Source organism: Vanacampus margaritifer, chromosome 2, assembly GCF_051991255.1.
Source record: "Vanacampus margaritifer isolate UIUO_Vmar chromosome 2, RoL_Vmar_1.0, whole genome shotgun sequence".
NCBI lineage: Eukaryota > Metazoa > Chordata > Actinopteri > Syngnathiformes > Syngnathidae > Vanacampus > Vanacampus margaritifer.
Window position 1 is genome coordinate 11,986,649 of NC_135433.1, and position 13,535 is coordinate 12,000,183.

General features: G+C 38.3%; 1 protein-coding gene across 2 annotated transcripts; it reads left to right on the forward strand.

Annotated features, from left to right (window-relative positions):
* Positions 1 to 900: 900 nt before the first annotated feature.
* On the forward strand, positions 901 to 4,568 carry LOC144044827 (SUMO-conjugating enzyme UBC9-like). 2 transcript variants are annotated; one of them, XM_077559481.1, is made up of 7 exons: positions 901 to 1,173; positions 1,351 to 1,436; positions 1,522 to 1,605; positions 2,664 to 2,736; positions 2,864 to 2,973; positions 3,603 to 3,682; positions 4,040 to 4,568. In XM_077559481.1, exons 2-7 carry the CDS (start codon positions 1,371 to 1,373, stop codon positions 4,101 to 4,103), a joined length of 477 nt encoding a protein of 158 aa, XP_077415607.1. In that variant the 5' UTR covers positions 901 to 1,173; positions 1,351 to 1,370; the 3' UTR covers positions 4,104 to 4,568. The 2 variants fall into 2 exon arrangements, with proteins under 2 accessions (XP_077415607.1, XP_077415608.1); XM_077559482.1 differs by having other exon boundaries at positions 901 to 1,130.
* The last annotated feature ends 8,967 nt before the right edge of the window (positions 4,569 to 13,535 follow it).

Sequence of the window (13,535 nt, forward strand, 5' to 3'; positions counted from 1 at the left end):
GACACAGACCGTGAATGGCAAAACAATTTATACAATTAAAAACATATTTATGTCTTTACTTAATATGATATTAATGTAGTTATTCGAAGTAAGTAACTTCACATAACCCAACATGATTTGGACTGACTGCGTCAACCAGAACAACAAACTATTTATTGTAATCAGCCATCTTTTTTTAACATTTGCCTTGAACGCTTTGAGGTTGGAATGGGGACAATTCAAGTGGGATCAGTCTGGCTCCCCACCTTCCTCGTACGCAACATTTACTCCGTGAAAGGAAGCTCTCCGCTCATTGACAAGCATTAGACTTTAGATTGTTGTCATATGATTTGTGATGATTTTTGCGATGAAACGTCATTGACGACTATAACAATCTGCCTGGCCCTGGTTTGTATGCTAGTCACAGGCAAAAGCAATACAATATCACCATTTGTTTTCACTGTAAGGCGCGGAAATATCAGAAATGGGTGGATGTTCGGAATTGTCAATAAGCACATTATAGCCTACTCACTCTCATTAATTTGGCTGCTCATCACCATAGATCTAAAAATGATTGTTTTATATATATATATGCTGAAATTTAATTATGTACGCACTTCGTTCTGCCAAATGATAATAAAGTCACACACTATAAAAACAAATTAAATAATAAATAAAAACTTCATACTGTCAATACAAAACATTTCATTGTGCAACACAAAGTAACGTGTAGGGAACCTGCAATTGTTTTATTTGAATTTAAATATATAGTATACAGTACTGTATTCTATTCGAAAGGCAAATCAAATACTTCAACTGTCATGAACTGTGCCACAACCAAGATGGCCGTCGGTCTTGACATAAGTGTTTGGGCTGTCCATAAAGCTGCCTGAAGGTCCTTCCGAAATAAACAAATTGGGGTCCTAGTTAGCTGTATGCTAGTTATCGCGACGGGGTTACGATACATTTTTTTTTTTTGCACATTTGCAAAAAGCGGTGATAAAATAACACCAGCATCCTCGTTTTAGATTGCTTGTGGAATGGTGAACAAAGTGTTGTTATATCAGTTTGGTCATTTACGTCCTTAGTGGTCCATTATTTGTGTTTTCCAACGACGAAGGGTGTGTTTTCTTCAGTCCAAAAAATAGCCGGTGGGTTTCGGTTGAAGATAGATTTCATTTTACATTTAAACTGGTAAGGAGGGTTGTGTGGGTCTGTTCACTCGAGTAAATTATAATATGGGGTAGAGCGTATTTAAATAACGTGTTAGACGATTGGTGCCTACGTGCGTTGTTCTCATTTTGGTAAACGCCTTCAAAGGCTTTACTCTGTGTTGTCTATTATATTAATTTGTTTGAAATGCCCCCATAGGGAGGGGTTAATGAGCATCAATGTCAGGCATTGCGCTTAGCAGACTGTCCCAGGAGCGCAAAGCCTGGAGAAAAGACCACCCGTTTGTAAGTACAGTAGTTTCTTTATTATTCCCAAACGTGAATGCTACTTTTCTCTCAGTACTCGCTCAAGTCGTTTTGTTTCTCGCAGGGTTTTGTTGCTGTCCCTACCAAGAATCCAGATGGAACCATGAATCTAATGAATTGGGAATGTGCCATACCTGGAAAGAAAGGCGTACGTTTCAGAAATGTATTTATTTATTTAAGCGTTAGGTGCTTAAAGTCTACAAGATGAGTTGCTCCTAGCTTTGCACTGCTTTGTTGTGTAAGCTTTAGTGACAATAATAGTTTTCTGCAGCACTTTGCTGACCGAAAAAAAATAAAAAAATAATTATCCACACACACAAAAGTATGGCGCTCCAGACATGACATGGACGCAGCATGTAAATTTTGGCCTCAATATCGGTATAGTTCAGGGGTGGGAAAAGTTGGTCCTCGAGGGCTGGAGTCCTGCAGGTTTTGGATATTTCTCTTCTCCAACAGCCGATTATATGATCAGCTCATCAGAAAGCTCTGCAGAAGCCTGATAACGGTCCTGTTGATTGGAATCAGTAACTGGGAAATCCAAAACCTGCAGGAATCTGGCCCTCGAGGTATGAGTTTGCCCACCACTGGTATAGTGTGTGTGCACAAGTTTTCGGTTAACCAATAATTGCGACTCTGAACGAGACAAATCAGGTAAGCAAACGGAGCGTACCTTCTTTATAAATGTAGAGGTGGGGGATAAAGCCACATAATGGACACGGATCGTTTGATTGTATTTATTTTAGGCTCGGGATGAGCTACGGACTGTTAATATAAAAAGTCCATACACCCCTATTCAAATACCTTTTTTTTGTGGGGAAAAAAAGAGGCCAAGATGCAATTAATTTGGCATTTGGTCAGGGGTGTGTTGACTTATTATACAGCTGTTCCACTGTTAAAAGATATTCTGAAAAGCCTGATGTTGCTAGGCATTATTATCACCGTGGCATTTAAATAGACTTGAGCTGATTGTTTTACCAGCGGAAGTATGGCATTGTATTTCATGGGAATGACATTACAGTAAACCCATAGATGTTTTGTGTGGATAAAAATCCTCCATGTCATGTCTGGCGCTGCCTAGAGCAGAACAATAGAGGAGATTAGTTTTGCAGTATGGACATCTTCATTGGATATTTAACAGCTGTTCAGTGCAACATCTAACCCAGCAAGGCTTCAATTCTTTGTGGCTGTGTTTTTTGTTGTTGTTAGACCTTGTGGGAGGGAGGACTGTATAAACTCAGGATGCTTTTCAAGGACGACTACCCCTCCTCGCCACCCAAATGTGAGTCCCCACTGACATCACACGTGTTGTAAACATAAGCTGCCTCATGACAAACTCCGCAGCACAATGTCACATATATCTCCAGAAAAGTAAAATCTTAAATTTGTCTTTTCCCACCACTCCTCAGGCAAGTTTGAGCCACCAATATTCCATCCAAATGTCTACCCATCTGGCACCGTTTGTCTGTCCATCCTGGAGGAGGACAAAGATTGGAGGCCCGCCATCACCATCAAACAGGTTTTTCAGTTTCGTTATTAACTCATTCACTGCCGTTGACGGCTATAGACGTCAAAAATTCATTTGAACTATTTCTATTAGTTACACATTTTTTTGAGTGTGACAACCTATAATTTTTTTATTGTACATTTAGAACGGATATAAAAATCTGTGATTAATCGTGAGTTAACTATTGAAGTTATCCGATGAATTGAAATAAAAAAATGTTATCGTCTGACGCCCCTAATTTTTAATAATCTTTCCTTTTCTTTTTTTTATTAGGGGCATTAGACAATTAATTTTCTTTACTTGTAATTAATCAAATGACTTCACTAGTTAACTCAAGATTAATCACAAATTTTATATGTGTTCCAAATGTACCAAAAAAAAAAATCTAGGTTTTCATACTCTTGTTAACAAAAGTGGGGAAAAAATGTGAAACTAATAGAAATAGTTTGAATGAATTTTTGCCGTCAACGGCAGTGAATGAGTTAACATGCTTCAGTTCGGGTTTGGCATGTGTTTGTGTTGTGTACACTTTCAATTGACAAACAAAAGTAAATGTTTTTTGAAAGCGAGGAAATTCTTGCAAGATTACACAAGGCTGCAGTAATGGTGCAAATGTCACTTTAACGGCACTCTGTTTTCAGATCCTGTTGGGAATCCAGGAGCTGCTGAATGAGCCCAACATTCAAGACCCAGCACAAGCAGAGGCTTACACAATTTACTGGTATGCATCCACTTAGCAGTCATTTGATGGCTTTTATTTTGGAATTTCATTGTAATTAAATTCCAAAACCTTTTCACTTCCCTGTGCTAAAGTGTTGCCATAAAAGATCAATATACTGTACAATTACAAATTAAAATTACCGTAAAAAAAAAAACATTATTATTATTATAAAATGTTTATCAGGGTATTAATGACTTGAGGCTTAACTGTAGCATAAATAAATAAGATGGGGAAGGCTGCCAGTCATAATGAAGCTTATCAACCATACAACAAAGCATACAAATGCGGAATGCCTTAAAATAACCTGCCTAATAATTATTAGGGATTAAAATCCAATATTGTGTTTTTCCATTCCAGTCAGAACCGGATGGACTACGAGAAGCGGGTCAGGGCCCAGGCCAAGAAGTTTGCACCCACCTAAATTTGGCAGGACATTCTGACTTGATAGAACCTGAAGGACCACTCCAGCAAGGATCAACTTTTCTCTACTATTAAACGCCATTTCGTAGGTGGCATGTAAAAGATAACCCCAGCACTTGTAAATTGGTTGTAAACTAAACAGTTGCTCGTAAGAAGGGAGCAAGCCTCCGTCCAGCCACAACGAGGAGGGAAGCATTAGAAAAACAGGTCACCACTTTGCTTTATTCAACCCGTGTCAATTTCTCCGCAAATGATCTCGACGCATGTTTGGGAGCAAGCAAAAAGGCCTGAGAGTTTTTGCTAAGAGATAATTGAGCGTGTGTACATACTATAAATAAAGAAAATTGTGAAGGTTATGTTTTATATTGTTTTAGCCAGTGGACATTTGTGTGTGGTATTATAATAAAGAACACAATAGATTGTGTATTGTGAAATGAAATTGAATAAAAGAACCACATTTAAGGAGTACCTGTGGCATTTTTCTCAATGTGTGATATGAATGTAAATAAGTGTCATTAATAATGGCCGGGGCTTGAGTCCTTTTCTGTTTATTGTTGTACAGGATGTGATTTGTGAAGAATACATAGTGTTACCTGTGAATTGTTTGCAGATGACTTGGCGTTGATAGCGCTCCAACATAAGTGGCTCTCGTGACACCACAATATGCACTCTAGGAGCTGTATGTAGGTCAACGCATACATGTGTTCGTCAAAAAATTGAACAATTTCCGTAATTCCGTTCAAAAAATCTAGCTTTCATAGACTATAGTATTCTAAAAAATGTTGACATCTTTTCGTGGATTTTATGAGCTGGAAGCCAAATAATGTAAAGTAAACAAATAAATACTTGAAACCATTTAAATTGTGGACCCTGAATCTATAATCTATGAAAGTGTGACTTTTTGAATGGAATTATGGAAATTATTCAACTTTTCGGGGATATTCAAATATTTTGAAGAGCACCTGTACAAGATGGTGAGTAAAATCAATTTTGATTGACAAACGGTATAATCTATAGCGGGAGTAATGATGAGTGAGGGATTAAGCTCAAACAATGGTAAGAACAAGCGACAGCAACCTGAGGAGAGAATTTTACAGGTGACATATGCATATATAAATGTAATGATATATTTCAGTTTGAATACCTGTACTGACATAACAGTTGTGTATCCAAAAATGTATTTGGCATGATGATCTGTAAGAGAATAATGTTTTGTGTGTGTGTGTGTGTGTTTGTTTTCGGTCCGAAGGTGAAACCTGATGTAATGTTCTCAGGTGTCGAGCGTGTGACATTTGTAGGAAATATAACACCTTTTTCTTCGCTTTGCCTCCCGTGTGGTTTGACCTCACTGGGCTCGGACCGAAGAAAACAAGGCAAGTACAAGAAAGAATGTTTTGTTCTTGTGGTCTGTGGTAGCTAAACTGAAGTTTTGAAAAAAAAAAGAAAGTTGTGTTGTTTGTGTATTGTAGATGAGGTCAGTCAAGAACCCTGAGGTGCCACCACTGGTACCAGCTCGCTATACAGATCCAGGAGCAACCCTGGGTCACCTGCTTCGCATGAACATATTTCCAGGTGTGTCATCAGCCAGCCAACCTATAGTGACGTTTCCAACAACCTGCGCTTCTTTTTGCATAACATACTTGTGACAATTGAATAATCCTACTTCAAAAGTTGGAATAGCTTTAGTGGTTAGAGGGAAAAGAAAGCCTTACATAATATCATTATGTATGATTTCATGGAGGAGTTTGGAATAGGACTAAAAGTGTCTGTCATTGCCATGGCAACGCAAAAGAAACGGTTGCCGCAATCAATGTAATTTTCTATCGGAACTTATGACCATATAATATATTTTCCCCCATTTCTTTCCTATATCTTCCAAATGTGGCCTTTACATCCTAAAATTCATCTTCAGGTGCGCCGTTGCCATGGAAATCTGTTACCAAGGACTCTTACGTCTGCCACTCACTGCTTACGTGGCCTCCAGACCCACACCTATGGTTTGGCCATAAAACTGATGAAATAGGTTAGTGTTTATTATTTTTGCATATAATCTGCACACCCTCCTATGTTTTAGAATTTAAAAAGAAAAATGTTCTACAGGGGAAATAAAAAGTCTACACACACACTGTTCAATTGTTTTACAGCTTATACAGTGGGTTGCAGTTATTTAAAAATACAACCAAATTATTTATCTCTGTTTCATTTTTAATTGTTAAAAAAAACTGTTATTTGAACAGGGCTGTATGGGCTTTTTATTTTTGTCTTCATTAACTCCTTCACTCCCAAGCCATTTTCACTCAAGCTACCGTCCTTCCTTCATTCCTTCCTTCCTTTCTTTCTTTCTTTCTTTCTTCCTTCCTTCCTTCGCTCCCAGACCCATAGAATATTTCGTTCTATTGCTATAATAACATGGAACCTACCAAAGGAAAGATTAGAGTCTCTTCTTTCGTCAGGAAAAAAAAAGTATGTTTCTATCTGTTTCCGTTTTGCAGCAAGTTTCATCATTATTCACAAATCTGTTTTAAACGGTGGGGAAAACAGCTTGTTTGCAACATGGCCCCGGTTGATCTCTTATACTCTGCTGCCACCTGTTGGCCATTTTTTGTATTAACTACCATTACTTTAAACTACATCTTCAGTTCAGAAGGTCCATCAAAGCCTTCTGTATGCTCTAGCATTAAAAAGAAAAAGAAAAAAGAAGTATATATTTAAATATATAAATACGTTTTGGGGAGCAAAAGAGTTATGTGTGCAGGTAATCTGGAGCCTATTTCAACTGATTTTAAATTCACCCTGGATTAGTCTCAAACCAATGGCAGGGAATATGTAGATTAACAACCATTCACACACACGCATTCGCACATACAGTATGTGCACTAGTCTAACATTACACTCGTGTGTGTGTGTGTGTGCGTGTGTGTGTGTGTGTGTGTGTGTGTGTGTGTGTTGGAATGTTGTAAAAAGCTAACGAAACCACTGCATAGTCAATCAAATTACATTAGATCATGCATATCAAAATAAATGAATGTATTTGGCAGGATTTATCTAAAATTTGGAGAACATTTCCAGACATTATAACAGTCTTAACTGTACCCAAAGTTTGAACGTTTCAAAAAGTGTAAATGAAGTCATGTTTTTATGATGTGACAAGAAGATGGCTGAGGCACCCACCCACTTGGTTAGGGTCATGAAAATAAACAAAACAGCCTTGAGTCTTGTGAGCTGACATTATTATGATAATAAGCATGTGGCATGGGAAAATATAGAACATATGGCTTTATAGTGTGTTTTAAATCTCACATTTAAGAAAGATTGTTCTCAACATTGAGAGAGAGTGAGAGGAGGAGGGAGGGAGGGTGGGAGAGAGAGAGACGGAGAGAGAGGGAGGGAGGGAGGAAGCGAGGGAAGCAGAGAGAGAGACAGACAGACAGAGAGAGCGAGAGAGAGAGAGAGAGGGAGGGAGGAAGTGAGGGAGGGAGAGAGGGAGGGATGAAGAGACAGACAGACAGAGGGGGGAGGGAGAGAGAAGCAGGGAGAGAGGGAGAGAGAGACAGACAGAGAGGGAGGGAGGGAAGGAGAGAGAGAGAGTGAGAGAGAGAGCCAACCCAAAAATCGGAGTAAAAAATGCCTCGGAGTTTGAACTCCCAAGCAAAGCAAGCTAAACCGAATGCACCTTGAAAACGGGTAAATGAGTGGAGCCGAGTGAAGCCGAGCGAAGCCGGGCAATGCCGAATGCTCACGTTGCGGTAGTTGAGACGATATACTGCTCATTTCCAGTCAGATCGTGAATACTCCCGGAGGTGCTCTATACATTCGCACGTGCATTTTTAAATTTTTCCATGACAATTTTCTTTGCCATGGGGCCCCCCAAAGAAAGACAACAGTGCCAGTGGCAGCAAAGAAAAACATACAGTGCCACGCACCACAGTGGAATTAGGAAGGAGATTATCGCACCGTTGTAACTACCTTGACTACTTCTGTAAATACTGGCACGAAGACCCCCCCCCCCCCCCCCCCCTTAGATGTTCAACAATGTGTCTGACGTTAAACAATGCACGCAAGGAACGCTTAGTAGTCTAACAATATGCCCAATGTAAAATACACAAACTCAGCACTGCACTAAAGCTGGCATTAACATAGCATTTATCTTGCACTGATGCCATCACACCACAACAAAAAAGTACGGTAATTTTTTTTTATTGTTTAAATAATGTACAGGGTATAAATGTTAAAAAAACATAAATAGAAATTAAAATGGGAATTTTCTGTTTTTGGAGCTTGGGAACGGATTAATTTCATTTACATTATATCTTATGGGAAAAAAGGTTTTGGAGGTTGAACAATTTGGACTTTGAACACTTCGCAGGAACCAATTATGTTCAAACTCCGACTACCACTGTCGTAGTAACTTTGTTATCTTACTACTTTCTGTCTACTCACACTTTGTTGTGAAATTTCCAGGTAAAAGCTGCTCAGTCAGCAAATAGAAAATGCACTTCAATTCAAAATGTGCTCATTGTTTGAATAATTTTGGGCTTAATTGTGTTATTTTGTAACTTTCTGCATTTTGTCTCTGTCAATAAAATGCTGCGCTGCTTCGACTCGTCGCCAGTGGAGTGGACGGAGAAAAACATTTTGAACCAGAAACTCAACAAGTTGCTGACAGAAATGGGAAAGGTGGGGGCTTCAAAATGAGGTCTTCTTTTCCAGTGTGGTCGACAACTTGCATTAAAGTCCTGTTTTTGCAAGACGTGATGTGTCAAGTTTGGCAATACAATATATTATCAATAAGAGGATAGTTGCATGTGAGGAGGAGGATATGGCACATGTAAATGGGAAATCATGTTCAGTCATATCTCAAGTGCACAGTCACCACCAGGCAAAAATGAAAACAAATTACAATGGATTTCTCCTGATTTGCATTTTGTTAAAAATTCTGTGGTTGTTTGGTCATCTCAAAAAGTATGCAGTACATATTACATGCAACGACTACTATGAGGTGCCATATGGGGAAAAAATAGCATTTACCCCACACACACTGGAAAACCCTTCTCAAATTCACCAAACTAAAAACCTCTCACATAAAAAAACAAACAAATGCAACCAAAAATTTTTTACATGCAACGAAAAAAAAAAAAAAACCATGTAGCAAAAACCGTAATAAAAAATGTCAACACAAGCAAAACCTCTCTCTCATCAAAAATGCCACCAAAAATGTCTCACATGACACAAAAAAAATCTCACATGACACAAAAAAACCCTACATGCAAGAACACTGTCACACACAACCCAAATAAAAACAACCTGTCACTTACATCGGACTGTACACACAACAAAAACCTCTGTCATGCACCAAAAAACTTGTAGGCCTATCACACAACAAAAACATCTCATAAGCAAAAAAACAACAACAACCCTAACACTTTGAAGGCATCTCTCACACACACTGATTAATCTCTAACCCACAACAAAACGTGCTTTATTAACATTTATTTAGGTATTTAGTGAATGTGTTATTTTTTTGTGTGTGGGAGGCTTTTTGGTGAAGTGAAAGTTTTTTCTGGTGAGTTTAAGATTGTTTATCATGGTGAGAGTTTTTTTTTTATTATTAAAGTCAGAGGTTATTTTGTGAGAGTGTGATTTGCGATGATTGGGCGGGGTCTGGTCAGTTTCAGACTTGTGTGGCTACTCGCCCAGTCCAAAATGAGAAGGAATAATTAAGGAATTTACCGGTAGTCAGACCATCCTGAACGACAAAAATATCCTGTAGTTTGAGTTCTTTGTTTTGTATGTGAGAGAGTTTGGTGTGAATGAGAATTTTCTGCTTGTGAGAGTTTCCAGGAAGTGAGAGAATTTTAGTGTTAGTGAGAATTTGTTTGGATGTCTGAGAGAGATGTTTGGCATGTGTGAAATGCTTATTGTAAAGTGAAACCTTGGGGTGTGTGAGATTTTTTTTTTGTGGAAGATTTTTTGTGTAGCGTAAGTGTGGTTTGTTGGTGAGCATGAGAGTTTGTGTGTGTGTGAGGTCTTTGGTGTGCCTTTGTCTTTGCCACGTCGTGGGGCCCATACGTGCGTGTTTTAAATTCCAGGTGTAACTACCATTGTGGGGACCGACTTGAAATTGTGGGGGATATTTTGGTGGTCTCCACAAGTTCAGACCTCTTTTTGAGGGTCAAGACTTGGCTTTAGAGTTTAGGTTTGAATTGAGTTATGGTTGAGGTTAGGGTAAGCAATAGGGATAGGCAATCAATTTTGATGGTTGGGGTTAGTGGGAGGGGCTAGGAAATGCATTATGTCAATGAGAAGATAGTAAAACAAACGTGTGTGTGTGTGTGGTTTTGTTTTGTTACATAGTGGTGCCAACATTCTTTGATTTCATGGAGTTGTGGGGCCCACCCGTCCATGTGGGGCCATTTTGCTGGTCTCCACAAGTTCAGACCTCTTTTTGAGGGTCAAGACTTGGTTTTAGAGTTTAGGTTTGAATTGGGTTATGGTTGAGGTTAGGATAAGGAATAGGGGTAGGCAATCATTTATGAAGGTTGGGGTTAGGGGGAAGGGGCTAGGAAATGCATTATGCCTATGGATGTCCTCACAATTATGTAACTACAAATGTGTGTGTGTGTGTGTTTACGTACCTTTTGTTACATGAGAGAGAGAGAGAGAGAGATGTTTTAGGTTAGTGTGAGAGTTTTTTTCTGTATTTTTGAAAGGCTTAGGTTGTGTGGGAATTTTTTTTTTTTGCATGCGCTATTTTTTTTGGGGGGGGGGGGGGGGCTGTGGAATGCAAGTTTTTTTTTCAGGTTTTTGGCCCATACGGCACCACATAGACATAGACTATAGATCCTGTCCCCTCTCTTGTAATTGAGCACCACTTGCGGTCTCGTGCTTGCTCAGATTGTTGCACTCAAAGCGCCTCGGCCGACCTCGAATGAGTCGTATGGGCTGATGTGCCGCGTTTCCACCTGCGCCTCTTCTAACCCTCGCCTGCTCTTCACTTATCTCACTCACTCGGGGGTGTTAAGGGTGCAGCAGACCTCTGGCCTACTGTGGTTGTAAGTGATAAGCTGCAATAGTTTGTATGCATAAGTACTTTGTGGTTTTTAATGCTGCATGTAGTCAGTCACACAATAGCCTTTCGGTGAACTTCACGACGGCCAAAGACAAAACATTCCCATGAAACCGTCCTCGATCTTTTTCATTTATTCACATTTTTAGAGTCTAGAGATAAGGTTGGTTGTCAGTGTATCTGTATACAATATTATTTATTACAAGTGCAAAAAACCTAGGAATCTATTACACAATATGTTTATCGTTGTGGTTGTTGTTTTGCAGGCCTGCAGAACAGCACTACATCATGCTCAGAACAGTTTCTCATGTTGCTAAAGAAGGTAGCCTAAATATTTGAGAGTACTTTTCTAATGTCAACCACACTGAGCAACGGACTTGATATTAGAGTAAAAGTGCAAACCCCAATTTTAAAAAAGTTTGGACGTTGTGAAAAATGTAAATAATAAAAGAATACAATGATTCGCAAATCCAGATGACAAAATATTAATGTTCAGACTGATGAATGTTGTTTTTGCCAATATTCTCTTCTTCTTTTTTGCTCTCACGTGACAATGATGTCACAGGTAACAACCAATCACAGCTCAGCTTCAGAAAACAGGTGAGCTATGATTGGCCGTTGCCTAAGCCCTGAGCAACATTGATGTCATCTTTAGTCATCAGCAAGTGGCAAAATGGCCGCCCCTGAGATGGCTAAAAACGCCTGGATTTTGCTTCATAACTCTTATTCCACAATGTAATATTAATCAGGATGTCATATTTAAACTAATGAGGTCACATACAACATATTATTGTCAAGAAATGTTTAAGGTTGACTTCCACTTTAAATTTGTTGCCTTTTCCATAAAACCAGTAGGGACAGGACTGGGAAAAGTTGCTGAATGCTGAAAAAGCACCTGCTGGAGCATTCCACAGGTGAACGGATTAATTGGAAACAGGTGAGTGACATAAATTGCATATCAAATGAGCAAGGATGCGGTGAGGTTCACCACTTTGTGAGCAACTACATGAGCAAATAGTCCAACAACAACAAGTTTATCAGTTCTAACATGAAATATCTCGTCTTTGTAGTGTACTGTGATAGATATAACATTTTTAATTCTTCATTTCATATATTAACCATTGTTACACATTATTAACATTTTAATTCTTTATATTAACCTTGTCGAGATGTTTTGTGTCCTGTGCAGAGAAGGTGGTGTTGATTTCGGTATAATCTGACCATAAGATGGGACATACTATTTAGTCTAAAAAAGTTCCTTCTCAGCGTTTTGTGCGAAAACACATTTGGTCCTTGAGAACAGAATCTGTTTTGAACACGCACTCCTGACTCTGTTTTCGCCATCGCTCATGGAAAAGTACCCAGAGATATGTTTTGTCTACAAATTAAAGAGAGGAGGTCTTTTAACTATAAGAAGCCATTGTACACGCGGAAGAGACACATTTCGACGCTCTGAATCCCACCTGTTTAAGTGATGAATTAGAGGCTGTTTGAGTGTCCAGAGATCTCTGTTAGATTAAAAAAATCATTTTTGCAAAGGTGTTTTTTCTTACATTAAATCTGTCTTCAAATTTTGGAACACGCAAAGAGGACAAAAAAATTTATTCCTCTTTCAACTGCAATCCATTGAATATTATTTGCAAAGGATTTGATCATCATTGAATTCTATTTCTATTTACATTTTATAATTTACACCATGACCCAGCTTCATTGGAAATAGGGTTGAAGATGAACAATAATCAAAAACCGACGCAGAAGAATAGAGAATTATTTGATGCACCAGTAGCTAATGTCAGTCAAAATCATTAGAAATCTATCACAGACCTATACTGTAGCTCTTGGGTGGATGTATTAGATTGCACAGGTCTAAGTCATAATATTGAGGCATTTCTTAATCCTAAATACAGCATGACTAAACAAAAAAAAAAAGTTTGTTGTTGCTTTAATTAAAAAAAAAAAGTTTGTTGTTGTTTTTTTTAATTTGTGGCTCCGATGAGGAATTAAAGAAAATGAAGTAAATCAAACACAATTTATCCTATATCAGATTAAAAAAAGAAGCTTTTCATTTGCTCACTCCATCATCCCAAGTAACCTCAGTAAGGAACGTTAGATTCAGACAAATGAATATCAAAGAGCAAAATACAAAATAACATTGACATATTTAAAATATGACACTAATTACAGCAGAGAGACATGAAGTTGATATCGGGAAAAATCATGAAATAAGAATAATAAGAATTAGTATAAAGTTACATGATTTTCTTCCAATTTTATTAAAACTTCCCATCTGCTTTAAAGTCTAACTATAGTTTGTAGTTTATAGTATAAAGTATATTCATCTGGTGTGAAATGCATATGTTTTGCACA